The following is a 19753-nucleotide window of genomic DNA, read 5'->3' as shown; positions in this document are numbered from 1 at the left end:
GGCTCGGAGGGGCGGGGCGGGGCGGGGCGGTGCACCGCGCGGGGCGGTGCGATACCGGGGGGCGGAGTCTGCCTGGCAGCGCCCCTTCCCGCGTCACGTGCCGTCGGCCGTGGCGGCTTCGTCACGCGGGCGAGGCCGGAGCGGCGGCGGCGGCGGGATGGAGGAGGAGGGCGGCTACGGTCAGTGCGGGGCCGGGGGGAGCGGCCAGCGGCCGGGGGGGCTCCGGGCCCCCCGCCTGGGCCGGGCCGCGGCGGGGCGGAGGGCCGGGGTGGGTCCCGCGGTACCGGGCACGCAGGCGGCGGGGACCGGGGCGAGGGGCCGGGGTGGTCCGTGATGGTCCGTGATCCGCGGGGCGGGCGGCAGCGTTGGGGCCGGGCCGCTGCCAGGTGCAAAAGCGGGGGCGGCGGCTCCGGGCTGGGGCTGGGGCTGGGGCTGGGGCTGGGGCGCGGCGGGACCCGCGCCCGCAGGTGGCAGAGCGGCTGCTCGGCCGCGGCCTTCGCGGCATCGGCCGGGCGGGGCCGGGAGGGCGGTGGAGGAAGCGCCGGGAGGAAACGGGCCCCCGGTGCCCGCAGAGAGCGCGGGGCCCGCGGGGGAGCTGGCGGGGGCCGGTCCGTCCCCGCAGCCCCGGAGCCCCGGCGGTCCCGCTGCGCTGGCGGCGCCGCCTCGTCCTTCCCCGGAGCTCAGCCCCGGCGGCCCCGCGCAGCCGGCGCCGTGCTGCTTTGCTGCCAGAGCTCGCGAGCTGCCTGCAGCGCGCGACCCGCTGCTGCCTGCGGTGTCGGTGCTGCCAGGCTCTGGGACCCGCTGCCCGCAGCGTTGCGGCTGCCCGGCCCTGGGGAGCGGGGACTGCGGCGTCGGTGCTGCCTGGCCACAGGGACCTGCTGCCTGCAGTGTCGGTGCTGCCCAGGCTTTAGGACCTGCTGCCTGCAGTGTCAGTGCTACCTGGGCTCTGGGACCTGCTGTCTGTGGTGTCAGCGCTCCTGGCTATAGGGAATGGGGACCGCGGTGTCGGTGCTACCCGGGCTCTGGGACCTGCTGCCAGCACGCCTTCTCTCTGCTCACACTTTGTATTCAGCTGCTGCCTGAGCGCTGTCTGAGTTCAGGCTCTGCGGATCTGCAGGGCAGGCTCGTGCCGATGGCATCTGTTGAACATCTCACAAACCACCGCAGCTCGGCAGCGTGTCTGCATGCCATGGGAGCGCCCGGTGTGCACCTAGGGCCTGTCCCCAGGGTGGGACAAGCGGCATGTGCAGATTGCTCCCCTGCTTTTCCTCCATCCTCCGTGTCCGCAGAGCATTCCCTCTTGGTGCCGAGGAGCAAGACTGGGCAGGAAGGCGCTGCCTGTGCCTCAGCCCTCTGAGGCAGGTTCCTGTGGTTCGGCAGGTGGGTTTTCCTTGGGTGAGGACTTTGCTGAGGGAGAGGCTGGAGTCTGGGTGAGATCTGAAACCAAGGTCCCGATGCTGCAAGCCATGCTGGTGACCGTTCTTCCCGGGAACTCCTGGTGCAGATGCTGCTACCGGCAGCGCTGGCTCACAGGCCGGCTTCCTGCCTGCCACAGTTGTGCAACGCAGCTGATTAGGAGGCTTCTGTTCCACCCCAGAAGCGACTCCGCTTGGCGGTGGGGAGTTTACTGCGTGAGATAAGGTGCAAGTGCCCGGCCAACACGGGCGTTGTCGGATGCAGCCTATTAGTGGGAGAACGCTGCAGGGAGCGATTCTTCAAGCAGCCTCTCGCTGCTTCCTGGAATCGCCTGGAAGATGTCCTGGGTTGTCTGTCAGCATCAGAAATTGCCTGCTCACTATGCCATGGGGGCCACAGGGCAGCGCGCAGGACGGGTGGCACAGCCACGTCCAGATCCCTGCCGCTGTCCCTGTTGCAGGGGCATTGCAATCTGCAGCTCTCCTGAAACCCTTGAGCTCTGTTGGTTTTGCAGAGGATTGTCTGCCGAGGTTTCGGCACGGCGGGACCCCAACAGGGAGGCTCTTGTTGGTGGGATTGTGCTGACGCCAGTGTCTGCCCCATGATACGAGACCCCTCTCCAGCCGTTTGCCTCAACAGAGAGCAACTCCCAGGGTGAGCAGCTGGCGGCACAGATGCGGGCTCCCCCCGCTCCTGCCAGGGCGTGGGGCTGCAATCCCACCCCCTTCCCAGCATCTTCCCATGGGGACAGCGGTGAGACTGAGCCCATGCCTAGACCGGAGCTGACCAAGTGTGGCAGTGTGGGTGCAAATGCCTCTGGACGGCAGGGTGGCAATGTCGTGGTAGGGAACCAGCCTGGCTGCTGCTGCCCCACCGAGCTGCAGCACCGGTGAGCAGCCTGCCGCGGGGAGCCCGGTCCCATCCTGGCACCATGTCCTGAGCTGGGCCCCGTCTCTGCTCAGGCCCAGCCCTGGCGCGAGGGGGATTGGGCAGCGCTGGTAATCCTGCTGCACCCAGGGGATTACTGCTTGCTCTGGCCTGGGGGATTAAGGGATTTCTCTAAGCGGGGCTGATGCAGCCTCCCGCAAAGCGGCTTGTGCCTGGGGGGCCTCGCTGTCTGGGGCAGGATGGCCAGTGCCAGGAGGAGGCGTGGGCTATGTGAGGTGCGGGAGAGCCCCAAAGGGGGGTGGGCTCTCAGGCCCCCCAGCAGGCTGGGAGGATCCCTCCCCTCTCCCCACTGCCAGCCCTCACAGCCCTGGTTTGCAGGCAGGCCCTGGCAGGCCCCTTGGCAGGGGCTCAGCTGTTTCGGAGGCAGCCCGGGCCTGCGGGGTGCACCTCTGCACCGAGGGGACCGGGGCTGGGTGGGACGCTGCCAGGGGAGCTGCCAGTGATGCGCCAACCCCTTCCCTGGCATGGCGAAGGGGTGAGCCGCTGGGGGAACAGCTCTTCTGCGGAGCTCTGGGGCTCCCAGGTCGAAGACACGGGGATGGTGCAGGGATGGCACTGGGCTCGGAGAGCAGAGCCAGGGGCCGAGGCTGATGGGGCTCGGGCAGTGCGGCATTGGGCAGAGGCAATTAGCTGGTTCCTCTCCTGGGATGTTCGGGAGCAGAGGACAAGAAGCCGCGTTGCTGGCACTCAGCAATTACACGTCAGGGATGCAGCGGGGCCCGCGTGTCCCCAAGTGGACATTTCAGCCCATCTGTGCGCTGGGCCACCGCAGCTGGGTTGGGGTCGGAAGTTTCTCCTCTGGGCCTGAGGGCGGGGGGAGGCTGGTGGAGGGAGGCAGCTCTCCGGGGCCCTGCTTTTTGGCAGGTTGAGGATCGGGGCCCAGAGCTGTGGTTAGCATAACCCCGGGGTGTTTGTAAACACCTCACCTCGCCCAGGCAGGGTGCGAGGATTGAGGCGGGTGTCCGGGTCGCTGAGCCCGGGAGGTGTCGCCTGGCCCTGCTTCAAGCTGCCTGGAGCACCCTCAGGTGCCCTTGCCACACAGGGGTTTCCCAGCTGCCGGTCCGGGCCCCAGGCAGGCGCTTGCCACACCAGGTGCCCGGCTCAGTCCCACGTACCCCAGCCCCTCTTGCCTGCTCTTGTGCCTCCTGGCTGCTGAAGGCCCCCGGCGATGTGGCAACCACCACTTCAGCCCCTAGGAAAGGGGAAGTGGTGCCGAAACCAGAAGGTTGGTCATGCTGGTGGCGAGTGCCTGGCTGCCCTCGCAGCCCTGCGAGCTACTCATCTCCACCTTTCTTTTTGTCCCCAGCCACGCTGCTCCTGGGAGCCGGGGTCCCCTCCTGCCCAGCACCCTCCTGCCTGTGAGGGTGGCTTGCTCTCAGGGTGCCCTTCCCCGCTGCCTGCCCCATCAGGGCTCCTGCCTGCCCTGCTCAGGTTTCTCCTAGCTCAGCGCGTCCCAGTGCTTGCCGGCGCAGGCGAGCGGAGCTTGCTGGCTCCTGGCAGCCGAGAGCCAACAGCCGGGCTGTCCGCAGGACGCTGCCTCATGCCCTGACAGGCTCTGGGGTTTGTTACTCACGGCTGTGCCCTGTGCTTGGGGATCGCTCCTGCTTTGAGGGAAAGAGCTGTTTGTCCGGTTTGGGTTCGCTGGGTGCCTGTGGGGCTGGGGAGACGGAGGTGCAGTGGGGCTGGGGGCCGGGAGGGCTGTGCCTTCCCCCCACCTCCGCAGCTGGCCCTGAGGGCAGGATCTCGGGGCAGGACCCCCCCCCAGTTCCTGCTGCAGGAGCCCTCCAGCACCCCAAGACCACAGCAGAGCAGGAGGCACCTCCATTGCCACTGGGACGTGCCTGGAGCTCAGCTGTCTGACCAGCATTGCCGGGGGGCTGGCAGAAGGCGTAGCGGGCCTGCCCATGCACGGCACGCAGGGCAGGCTCAGCCTGTTGGGGCTGTGCCGGGATTGGTGCTCGGGCCCTGTGCCCCCCGAGCAGGGGCCGTGGCGGCACCCTCCGCTCCCCACGCCTCGCCAGAGCCGCGTTGTGTCTCTTCGTGCACCCTCCTTTATGCAGTGCTGGTTGCTACGCGACCGCCAGCTCCTGATGCTTAACGCTCTAATACGGAGGGATAAAACCGCTCTAAAAATACCCCACTGCCAGCCCCCCGCGGGGGCAAGGGGGCTGCCGGGGGGCAGGCAGCCCGGGGCGGGGGGGCTGCTGGGGAGTTCCCAAACTCCTTGTCCTCTAAGTGGCTTTGAGCCGCCGGCCGGAGCATCGGGAGCAGAGCAGGCTGGTGTGCAGGCAGGGAGCAGCAGGGATTGGCTGGGGCTGGCGCGTGGGCTCCTGCAGCTGGAGCTCCCCTGCCTGAGCTGCCTTCCCCGGCTCCAGCCAGAGCGGGGAGTCCTCCGGCTCCCCTGCCTGCACCCTGCCTGCAGGCCCCGGCACCGGAGAGCCTGCTGCTCAGCCACAGGGCACCTGCCAGGCCTCTGCCTGCTCCTGCCTGCCCCTTCAGAGCTGGCAGTGTCCTGCGCAGGACCTCCGCAGCATGGGGACAGTCAGCGAGCTCTGTGCCTCCAGTTTCCAGGCCTTCCTCTGCCCCTCGGTGGCCGCCAAGGCAGGTAGGCGCTTCATGCCCTCCCTTCTGCTTGCCACGGGGTTCCCGGCCCCCTGGAAGATGTATCGGTGCCCGCAGCTCCTGCTCCATATGGCTCCTGCTGACAGCAGCATAGAGAGTCCTCACCGTCTCGCCGCCTCCTTCCCCCGCGCACCGCCGGCCTCCCCAGGCTCGGGCCTGTGCAAGCGCTGAGCCCCAGCAGGATGGCTGGGCACTGGGCTGCCTCAGATGGCATTGCCCTGCACCGGTGCTGGGTGCTGCCCTGGGACAGGGGGTGAGCAGGAGCCGGCAGCAGCAGCCAGGAGGGTGCACACAGCCCGGTGTGGCTGTGGCAGGTCCTGTCCCAGCCCCTTGTCCTCCTGCCCTGGGCGATGCGTGAGCACTCGGCCACCCTCGCCGCTGCAAGTGCATGTGGCTGCAAGAGCAGCTCGGGGCAGCGCTCTCCAAACCAAAATCTGTGCAGGGCAGCCCAGCGCCTGCTGCGTTGGGGCTGCTGTTGTGGGCTGGCTGCCCACGTGAGCTGCTGCTGTCTGTGGGTTCCTGCCCAAGCGTGGGACTGGGGGTGGCCGTGCCATGGGGCATGGGGCTGCAAGACCTCCTCTGGCCAGCCCTGCACCCTGCTGGCAGCTGAGGCCGGGCAGCAGCAGGCTCTGTTCTGCCTGAGACCCAGCACAGTGAACCGTGTAGAGAGCAGGCGAGGCGCCTGCCGGGCGGCGCTCCTGGCGCCCGCGTTGTGGACGTGACCGAGCCGGTGCTCACCCGGCCACACCGTGGGCCGGGGCTCTGTGCATGGGGGGTGCAGGAGCCTGGAGCCGCTGGAGAGCGAGGCAGTGGCTGTGGACATGGGCTCCCTGCTGGGCTCTGGGTGCAGGGAGTAGGGGTGACGAGCAGGGCTGTGCTGAAGCAGCGTGAGGGCCCTGGCTGGCTCTGAGTGCGAGGCCTGGCCACCTGAGAGGGTCTTTCCTGGAGCTGCTTGTCCCCAGACCCTTCTCCTGACGCACCTCGGCTGTCGGTGGGGAAGGACAGGGCTGACGCAACCCAGGATGCGCACACGGCGCAGTAAAAACAGGATGTGGTGTGCTGAGACGGGCAGGAAGTTTCTCGGGGCCCCACGGGCCCCCCAGCTGCGGGGCATGGCGGGAGCGGGCAGCAGTGCCCCACAGCAGAGCCCAGCAACAGCCGCTGCCGGCACCGTCGGCTTGTCCCCACAGTCTGCCTAAACCCAGTGCCTTTGCCCCTGCGGCACAGCCTGGTGCAGGCACGGCGCGGGCTGGCAGGAGGGCTGGGTAGCGGTGCAGCACAGCTGTGGGCCGAAGGACCGATGCAAGGCTTCCAAAGCCCTTCCTCCCCTTGCTCCATAGCTGGTGTTCTGGGTGCTGCTTCTCCATCTCGTGCTGCCGAGCAGGATTTAGCTGAGTCAAGGTGGCCGAGGTTCATGCGGCCTCTCCAGGCAGCTGACAGTGGGACACAGGGATGTGCCGAGGGTTTGCTCCCGCTGCAGGCATGGCCCTGCGGCAGGGCCAGGGGGTCTGCTGGGGTGGGGGGCCCCAGCTGATGGAGGGGAGGGGACCCCGGCATTGCTGCAGCGAGCTCAAGATGTGCCGGATTGAGCATCCTGGGCAGCGGACCCCAACACAACCTCTGCCTGCCAGGAACCCCAGCACATCACATCCTCTGACCCCAGGGCCGAGGATGGGGAGCAGGGCCCTGGCTGCCCCACTCCCCGGCCTGGCCGGGAGCAAAGGAGTTAAGGTGCTGGCAGCCCTGGGCTGATTGCGGCAGGAACAGGGTGTTGCTGGTGCTAGCTCTCTCGCCGGGATGACGCCCAGGCGGCCCCGGAGCTCATTGGCCAGGCGCAGCCCTGACTCACCCCGGGAAGGACCAGAAGCACCGGGGCGGGCAGGTGTCCGCACCCTGAAACAGCAGCACCTCTCCGGAGCCGCCAGCAGCACGGGCACGGCCGGCGGAGTTGGTGGAGACAGCCTGCCAGGATGGTGCTCAGGGCGGAGGGCAGCGGTGAGCCTGGCCCAGGGACGCGGGGAGGCTGGTGGGGCCGGGGCAAGGGGGAGGCAGGCATGGGGGGTCTGTGTCTGCCCCACTGCCGTGCCACTGACCCTGCCTGCTTGTTTTGGGGCAGCGGGGTAGGAAGGAGCACAGGGGGTGAATGTGGCCTCTGCACGCCACAGGGGGGGCTCTGCTCTGTGCTGGGCACAGCAGGAGTGGGGGACATGCTGCTGCTCCTGTTCCCAGCTGCCGCAGGCCCCAGCAACCTTGGAGCCTGGGACAGATGGATTAATCCTGCTGGTGCCCCTTGCTGTCCTCCTGCTTGCCACTGGCGTGCAGGGTCCTCAGGCTCAGCTGTCAGCAGCAGGAGCTGCGGGAGCCCCCAGCCCCCCTACGCTGGGGCCTCGTGCTGGCGGGGAGCAGGCGCCAGCACTGGGATCCCCACAGTCCCACGGGTCGCTGTGCCCCAACTCCTGTGCCAGGATGAAGCCGGGGCAGTGAGCACCTGCTCTAGCCTCCTCTTCCCTGCAACCTGTGGCAGGGCTTGCCGGCCTCTTGGGAATTGTTTGGGCTCCGTTCGGCACTGTGGGGTGGGTGCTGTGCAGAGTGCCGCGGAAGGGTTAACGCCCTCTTCCTTCCCCAGAAAAGCTCTTGCGTCTGGGGTTTCTCTTCCTCTAGCTGCTGCTGACATGGCTGGGCTGGTGTCACGAGTGCTCGCCTTCCACCACAGCAGCGCAGGCAGGGAGGGACCTTCCCGGGCTCTGGTACAGACCTGCTGGCACCCTCTCCCCTGCAGCCTCTCATTCTCTGCCGCGCCTGCCCCGGGGCCTGCCGAGACCCCTGCCCGCTCACAGGTGGGCAGGGGAAGGCAGAGCTGCTCCTGCCGGGGCTCCTGTGCTGTTCATCAGCCGAGTGCCAGCGGGTCCCTTTGCTGGCTCCAGCCTCCCGCCCTCGGCCAGCTCTCCTCGCAACAAGTCCAACCCTGGCACTGAATTTTACCTCCCCTGCAGCTGCGGCCAGGCGGGAGGGTCCTGCGGCACGCACTGCAGCCCAGGGATTTAGGGGGTTGTGCGTCTGGCAACGGGTGCGTGATGCAGCTCGGCCTTCCCACAGCAAGCCTGGGCTTGCTGGGTGCCCTGGGTGCCAGGCAGGAGGGGCCGAGCCCCTGTGGGAATGGCACTGGGCTGCGCGAAAGGTGCTCAGATGTATCGATAAGGCAAGGCCTCCAGTATTTTAAGTTTAAATAACTTTTAACCTGGTGCCATGAGCCAGGTTGTCTGGTTCATGCTTCCTAGTGTCGGAGACTGAAAATATTGGGAAGTGTTGCCATCATGTCTGGAGGGATGGTGTTGCAAGCCGAGGCTGCCGCTGACCTTGGCAGTGGGGGATTTTTGCGAAGGAGGAAGCTCGTCAGAAAGCGCGAGCGGAGCCAGGGAAGTGCTGAGTTCAGAGATTCGATTTGCGTAGTCGTGATCGCCCCAGGGGCGTGTGCGGCTCCCACGGACGAGTTGGCGGCTCGGGGAGAAACGATGCGTGGTTGAGGACGGTGCTGGTTCAAAGGCATGTGGCGTCCCTGGGTGCTGGGACGGGGCAGGTGGCCGTGCTGGGGACGCTCTGGGTGAGTCCGGGCTGGTGGCAGCGGTGGCCTGGAGACTACGGCCATGGTGGCACGTGGGGCCTCGGCGGAATGGAGCGGTAATGTTTGGGGTAGGAGAAGGTGGTGACAGCCCTCCCGTGTGCCTGTCCCCAGCACCCCCGGGCAGGAGGCAGTGTGAGGGCCGAGCCGCTGGGTGCTGCTGCCACCTCCCTCGGGGACGGTGCTCTGGAGGGACGGTGCTTTGGTGTTTTCACGGGTGGCCTTGGTGTGGCGTGCGAGGGAGCTGCTGGAATCTGCTGGTGGGAGGCATGGGCGGTAGATGAGGGCCAGGAGCACTGCAGGAGAAGTGGGTGACCTTGGGGACGGGAGGGAAAAGAAACGGGACGCCGTGTCACTGCGGAGGGCGAGGTCACGCACCGGGGAGCACCAGGAATGTCCCGGGAGCTGTGGGCTCGGGAGCAAGGGGGAGCACATGGTGGCTGCGGGCTTGAGCCCTGGGGACGGTGTTGGGGAGGGGGTGCCTGGCTCCCATGGGGTGACAGGGAGGTGTAGACGGCACGGCGTGTGGACCAGGTTTGTCCGGAGGGTGTGCCGGCTCTGAGCCCTCGCTTGGAAGGACAGATCCAGCATAGAGGGGACTGCAAGGACGGCCAGGAGCTGGTTTTCTCCGGGGCTGGTCTGGTGCGGCAGAGCAACCCGTGGGGCTTGAGGTCTGTGAGGAGCCCGGTACCGTGGGGCACAGTACAGCTGCCCAGCCATGGCAGGGAGCGGGACAGACACCAACACCAGCCCAACTAGGGTGGAGTGGAGTTAAACTGGACTTGGTGGGACGGCAGGGCCAGGGCCGGAGGGAGGAGTGCTGGAGCTGGTCCTTGCTGGTTCTCGCTGCCCTTGCTGCCTGGCCACCGCGGGCTGAATCAGCAGGAACCGGCGGTGCCCGGCTCCCCCACTGCCTCTGCAGCCCAGCAGGGCAATGCCCAGGCCCTCACATTCCTCGCGTGCCGTTGGTGGCACTTGGCCGCTGTGCAGGGCCAGGGGCACTGCTTGTCGGCCTGGCTCCTCCGGGACCCGGCAGCTCCGCATCCCAGCTCTTGACGGGCTCTGGGCTGCCGGCCGGGAGCAGAGGCTGTGCCTGGAGCCTGGTGGGGATGATTCCTACAGCCATGCATGCTGACCTGACTGTGTCTCCGCTCAGTGCCCAGTGACCTGACCCCGGAGGAGTGCCAGGAGCTGGAGAACATCCGCCGCCGCAAGCAGGAGCTGCTGGCTGACATACAGGTGTGATGCCGAGGACCACTGCCCGCATGCACAACCCCCTGTCCTGGATGTGGCAGCCTGTTGCTTGGGGCTGTCCCCTGGGAGGCAGGGGACAATCTCCCTGCCCATGTCACTGGGCAGGGTCCCTGCAGCCCCATCCAGGGTCCCTTGCCCTGCTGCTGGGAAAGGGGGGGTGGCCCAGGTAAGGCAGGGAGGAAAGGCTGCCCTGGCCCTGTAATGGCCGGGGGATCGGGGTGCAGTGCCCCAGACCCACAGAGCCCATGCAGGAGCAGGCCCAGGCAAGGCTGTGAGTCAGGTTTGTGCTCCTGTCCCCTTTCCTCACCAGCCCCCCTCTCCTTGCGGCCTGCGGGGGCTCTTGTGGACCTTCTGGGGCAGGGGATTGGAGCTGCTGGAATCGCAGCGCAGGGCGAGCTGGGCCCACCGGGCAGACGCCAGTGGCTGCTGCAAGGAGCCTGTGATCTGCTGCCTTGCTGCCTGATTGCGTTGGCTCTGCGGGGCCCTGGGGCCAGGGAGAGGGTCCCAGCAGGGGACACAGGCCTGGGCTGGCAGCTGGCCTGCCCTGCCGGGCCAAGGCAGCCGCGGCTTTTCCTTGCGCCCTGCAGAGCTTCGGGCTGCGTGCTAGTGCTGTTCCCCGTGGCCCAGGGCACCGGCGTCTCCGTGCCAGCCCCTCCCTGGCACAGGCAGGGACCATGTCTCTGGGCCAGGCCACTGCCCTGGCAAGCGACTGCGAGGTCAGTGCTCATCTGGGACACTCGTCAGTCGTGTCCCTGATTAAGGCAGCAGAGGCTAATTACTGCCATATGCTGGGCATGATCTAAAGGGATTAGGGGGTAATTTTGTTAACCTCTGAATCTCTCCCTTCCTGCACACTCAGAGCATGGCGATGCTGCAGGGGGATTAGCAGCGGGGTGCAGCCAGCCCCCTCTGCCAGTGCCCCCCAACTGGTTCAGCCTGGGGCAGCACTGGGGTTGGGAAGGAGGGAAGGAAGGAGGGGCTGCCGGGGCCTCCTGGGGGGATGGCCCCGGGGCTACCGTCAGGGCTGAGGGGCTGGAGGGTTTGGGAGGGAGGGAGGCACCTCCCGTCTCAGTGTGCTCTCTCCCCTCAGCGGCTGAAAGATGAGATAGCAGAAGTGACGAATGAGATCGAGAACCTGGGGTCCACGGAGGAGAGGTGAGTCCTCCGCTGTCGCGGCAGCCCAGGGCCTCCACTGAGCCCCCTCCCCTGTGGCCAGGCCGGCCCTGAACGCCGGCTCGCTCGCACCGTGGGAGCCGTGGGCAGCTGAGCAGTGCAGCCCCATCCCATGGGTGCTGGTGTGGGTGGCTTTCCCAGGCGCTCTGAATTCCGTGGAGCAGTAGCAGGATCCCAGTCTGAACTGCTGCTCCAAAGATCTGTTTTTCCAAGCCTCGGTCCCTCTGTCTGGCCACGGCGACGGTCAGACTTTGTTATTCTGAGCTGGTGCAGGCAGTGCCAGCCTGGGATTAGGGGGTCCCGGCAGCTGACAGGAGCTGACTCCCAGCATCGTTTCCAATCACGCACTGGGGCGTGAAGGCTGTCACCCTTGCGCCGGCCCCACTGGGGCCTGAAGGCTGTTCTCCCCAGAGCCCCGCCGCACCCAGCTTGCCCTAGCGTCCCCCCATACAGAGGTGACCTGCCGGGATGCTGTACCTGGCACCCCTTCTGCACGGGGTGACCCTGTGGATGGAGCACGGCACCTCCTCTTTGCTCTGGGGCCTGGCAGGCCAAGAGCAGCCCCATGCCACTCTGCTGCAGAGCGGGGCAGAGACATGGAGCAGTGTGCCAGCTTCACCCCATGTAGGTTTGACACAGGAGGCCCGGCCTGGTCAAAGTTGCTTGGCTCCCGTTCGGTCCAGGCTGACCCCTCCCTGCAGCGCATGGGGTGAGGGGATGGGCAGGAGGCAGCCAGGTCCCCCCTGGGTGCTCAGAGCTGCTTTGTGCCTTGCAGGAAAAACATGCAGAGGAACAAGCAGGTGGCCATGGGCAGGAAGAAGTTCAACATGGATCCCAAGAAGGTACTGCGGGGTGGGCCGGGTGGGGAGCAGGGCAGTTCACCAGCCTGTCTGGGCTCTGCCACCTCATGGTCCAGGTGCCTTGCTGCCTGCTGGGGCTGGGGCAGAGCCAGCACCCAGGGCAGGGGCTGGGGAGGCAGCAGGCGGGCTGGCAGGGTCAGCAGCAAGCCCCAGAGCAGCACCTCTTGTACCACTCCAGGGCATCCAGTTCCTGATTGAAAACGATCTGTTGAAGAACACATGCGAGGATATCGCTCAGTTCCTTTACAAGGGAGAGGGCCTCAACAAGACAGCCATCGGTGACTACCTGGGCGAGAGGTACGCTGGTCTGGGGCAGCTCAGGTCTCCTGAGGGTGCCCTGGGTTCTCACCACTTGAGAGATGGGACACTGCAGCTCTTTGAGCTTACAGGGCAGCTGAGTGGGGGTACACGGCGGGCTGGGCATCCCAAGTGCTAGGGCCAGCTGGGGGGCTCTTCGATCCATGGCTGGCACTTGCAAGAGGCCAGTGTGTGCAAACCAGTCCAGGACTTGGGGGGGGGGGGGGGGGTAGCAAGCAGGATTCCCCCCACAAATGAGCAGAGTCTGGAGTGGGGCAGGGAGACGTGGGGCTGCTTGGCAGTCACAGGACTTGGTGATCATGCATCCCTCGTGCTCTGGCTTTGTTCCCGCAGGGACGAGTTCAACATCCAAGTTCTGCATGCCTTTGTGGAGCTGCACGAGTTCACTGACCTCAACCTCGTGCAGGCCCTGCGGTGAGCAAAGGGGGCTGGGAGCTGGCCCATGTCCCATCAACGGAGACAGGCAGCGGGCTGGCAGGGGGCCGTAGCAACGTCAGGGTGGCCAGAGGGTGCGTGGAGCCCCCGAAGCAGCCCGACGCCTTGCTCTTCGCAGGCAGTTCCTGTGGAGCTTCCGGCTGCCTGGGGAGGCGCAGAAGATTGACCGGATGATGGAGGCCTTTGCCCAGCGGTACTGCCAGTGCAACCCCGGCGTCTTCCAGTCCACAGGTGAGTGCCTGCCCTGGCCCCTCTCCCTGGCCATCCTGCCTCGCAGCTGACTTTCCCTTCTGCCTCTGTAGACACCTGCTACGTGCTCTCCTTTGCTATCATCATGCTGAACACCAGCCTGCACAACCCCAACGTCAAGGACAAACCCACGGCGGAGCGCTTCATCGCCATGAACCGTGGCATCAACGATGGGGGGGACCTACCTGAGGAGCTGCTCCGGGTGAGGGACGGGATGCCGAGGGGCCGGGGCTGGGCTGCGGAGCTGGCCTGTTGCAGGGCTCCTGGGTGGAGCAGAGCTGACACTGTGTATCGTTGTACCAGAATCTCTATGAAAGCATCAAGAATGAACCCTTCAAAATCCCTGAGGACGATGGCAATGACCTCACCCACACGTTCTTCAATCCGGACCGGGAGGGCTGGCTCCTGAAGCTAGGTGAGTGCTGGCAGCTGGATAGACGTGGCCTGGGAAGGAGCTGGGCCGTGGGTGCGATGCCCCTGGGCTGTGTGCACCTCGCCTGCTGGCCTGGCTCCTCGGAGTGTGGCCCTGTGGAGGGGCAAGAGGCTGCAGACAGGGGCACAGCCCCCGTGGGGAAGGTGTCCATACGTCCAGCAGCCCTCCATCTTCTCTGGGCTGGGTGGCAGGAGTGGACTTGCAGCTGGTGAGGCTCTGTGGTGCGGCTGGGTGGGCATCCCGGGGGATTCTGCCTCTAGGTGGGGCAAGCCCTGGGGTGCAGAGCTGGTACGAGGGTCCGGTGTTGGAGCACAGAGACCGTGAGGCCCTTCTTGTCACCGAGTCACAGCAGGGTCCTGTCGGAGCAGGCCCCGGGAGCGAGCGGCGAGCTGCCCCAGGCTGCGTGCGTCCCCCCCTCCATGCCACAGACTGGTCCCTGCCTCACCTTCCCACAGCATTATCACCTCCGCATCCCGGCTCCACATGCAGGCAGCGTGCATGGCATCCCCGCGGCCTCACTGCACAGCCCGGCTCTCGAGGCCGGCGAGCCCGCCCCACGCCCTGGCTCCTGTGGCTTCTCCTCTTGGCAGCTCTGGGGAGTCCTCTGCCTGGGTTAAGCGAGGGGGGACAACGGGGTGCTGGCAGGAGCAGGGTCTGGTGGGGGCCTTTCTCTGGGGCTCTCGCTGGGGTTGGGACTCTGTCCTCTCACTGGGGGATGTTTCTGCCGTATTGCCACCCCCTTGGGATGGGAGAGGGGCCTTGCCTCCCCACTGTGCCCTGACAGGTGCAGAGCGCAGTCCTGGGGCTGAGCAAGGGCCATCTGCCCCCCGGCTCTGGGGCAGGGGGATGAGGGGGAGAGCCCCAGACCTGCCTCTCCTGTCCCTGAGCGAGCCCAGTGCCGCACTGGCAGAAGGGCCCCGTGCACGGCAGGCTGGCACCCGCCGCCACCGTTGGGGCCATTGGTGGCTGGGGGGACGGAGAGGCAGCAGAGCAGCCGTGGGCCCCAGCCCGGCTGCCACGGCTCAGCCCATTAGTGGGGCAGGGAGGGACCCCACAGGGAGGCCATGGGGCGGGGGGAGCCAGGCCCTGTGCCCCCCCAGCTGAGGAGATCTGTCCCACAGAGCCACAGCGAGCCAGGGCAGGTTGGCCCCTGCAGCGGTGCTGCCAGCCTGGCCCCTCACGGCTTCCCTGCTGCAGCCCTGCGCCACTGACCTGCGCGGGGCAAGGGGGGTTCTTTGGGGTTTCCTCTTTTTTTTTTTTTTTTCTTTTTTTTTAATTTTCTTTTCTCCCTCATTTGTATGTTTCCATGATTTTGGCTCTTCCTTTCCTTGCCCCCAACTCCAGGAGGTACGTACCCCTCTCCCCGCTCTGCTCACGCCGCTGGGGCTTCGTTTCCTTTTTGTTTTTAATTGCTGGTGATTAGTCTCATTGCTGCTGCTGCTAACCACTTGCACCGCCCCAGGGACCTCGCCTGCCAAGGGGACAGCCCCGCTCCCAATGCTGCCAGGGCAGGGATGCGGGGTACCGGCCCCATCGATGCCGAACGCTCCCCGAGGCCTGCTGGCCCCCTCCGCTGCCCCGGTGCACCCCGCGGCCCGGGGACGGACAGGGCTGCAGCCGCTCTTTGTCCAGCCGCTGGCAGGGGCCGTCCACCCGTCCGTGCTTCGCCGTGTTCGCAGACAGCTCAGTTCGGCCGCAGTGGGTCTTTGCCTCCAGCACCACGAGGGATGGGTTTCGGGTGTTCTCAGGACAGGTCAGGGGGTGCTGAGTGCCTGCAGCTGGATGGGAGCAGGCAGGAGCCGCCTATGTGGTGCCCTGTGCTGTGCTGGGGGCTCATGGCAGTCCCCGTGCTGGGTGCTGGCACTGCCCTGGCTCCACCACCTGCAGCCCCGGGGTGCCAGGGAGCGTCAGTGTTTCCCCCTGGGGCTGCGCTAGCCCTTGGTCCTGTACAGCTCTGCAGGCCCTGCCTGACCCCACGGAGCCCTGCGCCCCTGCGGGCCCGAAACCCTGGGCTCCTCCTGCGCTCCCTGTGCTGTGGGACCCAGCCCTGGCACGTGGCCTCTTCCCATGGGAGAGGGAGAGGAGGTGGCCTTGGGGAGGGCTGGGGGCTGGAGAGGGTCAAGCCCGGGGTTTTGGGGTGGGTTTGGCTGGAGGGAGGCAGAGGGGGGTTTTCCTCTAGGAAGTGCTGGCCCCAGCCTGGCTCTGGGGCAGACACTGGGGTGGGTGGCAGCTGGCACGGGGGAGCAAGGAGGCACGGGGCCTTCCCCGTGGGATGGGGGAGATGAGCACGGCCCCCAGCGCACAGAGTGCCTCCTCACATCTGCGCTGGCCCCGGCCAGCACGGCCTGGGTGCTCATCCCATGGTGGCAGCACGCCTGGCACCGCTGTGATGGCCAGAGCACGCCGGCGTGGTAGAGGGGGAGCCGGGCCTGGGGCGAGCAATCCCTGAGCCCAGGGAGCGGCTTCTCCCTCTGCAGTGGCGGTTGTGAAACTCCCTCTGACCAAAAGTCCGCGAGCTGTAGCCCTGGGCTCATGCCTTGCCCCAGCAGTGGGCTGTGCTGGCCAGGACGCAGCAGGAGCGTGGTCAGTGTGAACAGAAAGCCCCTGTGTCCCCCCGAGAGCTGCCTGGCTGCAGTGTCCTCTGGCCATGCTGAATCAGTGTTTTGGGTGGGAATGGGCTCAGTGCTTTGGGCCCAGCCCCCTCAGCCACCCTCCGCCTCCATCCTCATCCCGTCTGCTTTCCGCTCCTGCTCGTGCCCTGCCCGGCGTGGTGTGTGCTGCCTGCTGCTGCTGCTGCGCCCGGCGCCCGCCGGGCTGCCTGGCTCTGCTTGCGCCCCGGCGCCTGGTGCTTGTCTGTGTGTGTCTGCGTGAGCCTCAGCTCTGCTGTAGCCTCCATGTGCCGCGAGCTTCCAGGCGCGTGTCCCGGCCACGCTCCGCCGGGGCTGCGCCCAACCTGCCCCTATCTGCTCCCAGGAGGCAGGGTGAAGACGTGGAAGCGACGTTGGTTCATCCTGACCGACAACTGCCTTTACTACTTCGAGTACACAACGGTCAGTGACCTTTGTTTGGGGTGTGTTGAGCCGGGGCAGGGAAGGGCGCCGGATCGGGCCCAGCGCTCATCTGCCTGCGTGGCACAGACTGGGCGCAGCATCCCGGCGCGGGGCTGGCAGCCTGCCTCCTGCCGTGCTGAGGTGCCGGTGACTGTAGGGGTGCAGGACGGGCAGCCCTAGATGCCTGTGCAGAGGGGTGTTGGGGATAGGGGTGTTTGGAGCATCCAGCCCTGCCTGGGGCTCGCGGGTGGGGTCTGGAGTTGTCCAGCCTGCAGCTAAAGCCTCTGCTTGGCCCCACCAGGATAAAGAGCCCCGTGGCATCATCCCCCTGGAGAACCTGAGCATCCGCGAGGTGGAGGACTCGAAAAAGCCCGTGAGTGCCACAGCAGGGTCCCCTGGGGCTGGTGGGGCAGCCCTGGTGTTTTGGTTGGGGCAGGAGCAGGGCAGGGAAAGCCGGGAGGTGCTGCAGCCCCTGAGGGATGCCCCTGGGAGAGGCGGGAGGGCAGTGTCCAGGGCTGGTGGCAGGGCATGCCTGGGGGCCGTGGGGTGACGGTCACAGCATGTCCATCCCTCTCTGCTGCATTGGGGGGGTGGCTGTGCCAGGGGAGTGCCTGCAGCCTTCGTCCTCTGCCTCATCCCAGCCTGGGATCCCCTTTGGAAGCGGGGGCTGCCTCTGAACAGTCTCCTCCCTCCCAGAACTGCTTTGAGCTCTACATCCCGGACAACAAGGACCAGGTGATCAAGGCCTGCAAGACGGAGGCGGACGGGCGGGTGGTGGAGGGGAACCACACGGTGTACCGCATCTCTGCCCCCACGCCCGAGGAGAAGGAGGAGTGGATCAAGTGCATCAAGTGAGTGCTCGGAGGAGCGAGTGGCAGGGTGCTGGGCAGGGGCACGGTGGGGACCTGTCTGCTGTGCTTGAGGGGTGCCCTGTAAGGATGGGGGGGAATGGGCTTTCCCAGGGGCACAAAGGGACCTGCCCAAGCCCCTGCCAGGCCGGCCAGACCCAATCCTGCAGCAGTTTTCGCCTGGCCGTACAGCTAACCCAAGCCGTTGTTCCCCTGCCAGGGCAGCCATCAGCCGGGACCCTTTCTATGAGATGCTGGCCGCCAGGAAGAAGAAGGTGTCCTCCACCAAGAGGCACTAGCAGCTTTCACTGGCCCTGCGAGGCCAGCGTGCCCCTGGCAGCCCAAGCGTCTCCCCTCCCCAGAGGGCTGCGGGGCTGGGGCTGCGCTGCAGCCTGGCCCTTGGGGCCCAAGACCCAGCTTCAGCTTCACAGTTTCTTTACCGTGGGGAGAGGGAGAGGGCACAGGCGTCTCGGTGGCTCTGACCCTCCCATCACTGCCTCATCTCCCAGACAGCATCTTCATGGGCTGGAGCTGGGATGGCAACACCCGTGTGCACAGAGAGCCCCGTCCTGTCCTGGGCTCAGCTGCAGGATGGGGAGTGCTGTGTGTTTATCGTCCTCCCTTCCCGCCTTGGCCAGCCAGGGCTGGGCAGTGGGGCACCATAGGCACCCTCCCTGCTCCCGATGCCCCAGCCAGCGTGCAGCCGCACATGTTGCTGGATCCCCCCCACCACCCGTGTCCTGAAGCACTTGGGGTGCCCCGTCGGGAAGGTGAACAGCTGGTGGTTAGCAGCTGGTGGTTTTGGGGTGCTGCAGGCGCCGGGGTGAAGGGCAGCAGCCCCAGGGCAGCTGGGGGGTGGCCCCATGGAGGCAGGACTCCTGGCCCTCGTTGTAGCGGGCCTGGGTCTGTCCTGGGCTTCCCCATGCTGCTGCCATGGACCCTCCCAGCCGTTCCTGCACTGGAGATGGCGCCTGTGGGCGCAGGGAAGGCTGAGGGCCAGGGATTTGTCACCATCCCGGTGTGCAGTGGTGCCACATGGGGCACAGATGTCCTCACCCAGCCATGGGGTGCCAGAGCTTGGATGAGGGCCCTGGTCCGGCAGCACCAGGTGGCATTGCCCCTGGCATGTCCTTGCAGCACCATCCCCTCAGTGAGGGGCGGGGGAGGCCACGCCAGGGGTGGCCGTCATCTTGAGCACAAGCTCTCGCTCCCGAGTGGGTGGTGGGACGTGCCTGGAGCCTGTGCCAGGGCCAGGTGCTGCGGAGGGGGTCCGGCTGGGCTGGGGGCTGCAGCCCCCTTGCCTCTGCCTTGCAAACACCCGTGTCTTGTCCTGTTCCCCTGGCCACTGCACATGGTCTGGAGAGAGGCACCTGGATCAGTATTAGTCTATTTATCAGAGCTGTAAATACTCCTGTATAGTTTTCTCCTTTTAGATTATTTTGTATGTTGGGTCGTTCTGTGCAGAGGCCTCTCCGGAGGGCGGGGGGTGGCAGGATTTTTTATTCTAACTTTTTTTTTTTTTTGCCATGGCCTTGTAAACTAGTGCTGAGGATCTGCAGCAAATAAACACCGAACAGTGCTCAGCCTTGGTCTCCTGTGCTCTGTGTACGGCTCGGGACAGGCGAGACCCCCGGCCCCCCACCGCCCCTGCCCTGTGCCACGGCTTTGCGACCAGGTTCATGCTTCTCCCAGCCCCAAGATTTCAGTGCCCAGCCCTGTAACCATGCCATGTTGGATGAAGCTGGCAATGCTGTGGCCAATAGGGTCCTGGTTTGAGTCTCTGCTTGTTCCAGTTGAAGGCCTCTCGTTTCTTGGTGCGCTGGAAGGTGTTTGTGTGCCTTGTGCCCTCGCCAGCTCCCCTCAGCTTGCACCTGGCTGCCAGGAGGGTTCCCTGGGGACCTCGCCGCAGGGTGCAGGGGGGCTGTGCTGCGTCGGGATGGCTTCTGGTCCTGTATCCTACGTGCCACCCCCCCACCCCCCCCCAGTGTGCAGTGGGGCTGGCACCGAGCTCGGCTGGCAGAGGGGCGGCCGCCCACCTGCAGGGACCTGCGGGCTGGACCATGCGGGGCCGGACCCCTGGCTGCACAGCGGCGTGCACTGCACCGGTGTGAGGGGCCTGAGACACAGGGGTGGTGGGGCACCCCCTCGGGTACCCCTGCTCACATCCCAGCTCTCATCTGGCAGCTGCTGGATGGCTGAGCACCAGGGAGTGGAGGGGCCCTGCCCTGCCTGCAATGGGGACTGGTGGGGGAACCACTGCACCAGCCCTGGTCCTGTGCTGGGCTCCAGGGTATCAAACCTCCCCCGGGGGGTACCAGCTGTAAATGGGAACGTGATCGAAAGCTACGTCGGGGCCAAGGGCGAGCTAGGAGTCACAGAGCCTGCACTGGCCATGTTGGGGCTAGGGGAGGCTGGTCCAGCTGCCCACACGCTCGGGCAGAGACCTGGGCCGTGGTGGGGACCTGGAGAGCCGGGGGCAGCCCTCACCACAAACCCTGCCCCTGGACAAGGCAGCCCTTGGCACCATG

General features: G+C 66.5%; 1 protein-coding gene across 6 annotated transcripts; it reads left to right on the top strand.

Moving 5' to 3' along the window:
• The first annotated feature begins 83 nt into the window (after positions 1–83).
• CYTH1 (cytohesin 1) lies at positions 84–18808 on the top strand. Of its 6 annotated transcripts, none has more exons than XM_087750929.1 (13): positions 84–179; positions 9762–9844; positions 10950–11014; positions 11808–11874; positions 12071–12189; positions 12544–12624; positions 12764–12876; positions 12948–13096; positions 13198–13309; positions 16301–16377; positions 16679–16750; positions 17074–17228; positions 17446–18808. In XM_087750929.1, exons 1-13 carry the CDS (start codon positions 158–160, stop codon positions 17522–17524), a joined length of 1194 nt encoding a protein of 397 aa, XP_087607055.1. In that variant the 5' UTR covers positions 84–157; the 3' UTR covers positions 17525–18808. The 6 variants fall into 6 exon arrangements, with proteins under 6 accessions (XP_087607055.1, XP_087607056.1, XP_087607054.1 ...); XM_087750928.1 differs by lacking the exon at positions 84–179 and adding an exon at positions 4690–4969; XM_009471773.2 differs by lacking the exon at positions 84–179 and adding an exon at positions 6721–6981.
• The last annotated feature ends 945 nt before the right edge of the window (positions 18809–19753 follow it).

The sequence above is a fragment of the Nipponia nippon genome, unplaced genomic scaffold (genome assembly GCF_047370975.1).
Source record: "Nipponia nippon isolate SJK-2023a ecotype South Korea unplaced genomic scaffold, ASM4737097v1 scaffold_14, whole genome shotgun sequence".
Classification (NCBI taxonomy): domain Eukaryota; kingdom Metazoa; phylum Chordata; class Aves; order Pelecaniformes; family Threskiornithidae; genus Nipponia; species Nipponia nippon.
The sequence above is the reverse complement of the archived record's forward strand: the minus strand, read 5'-3'. Positions and strand labels throughout refer to the sequence as shown.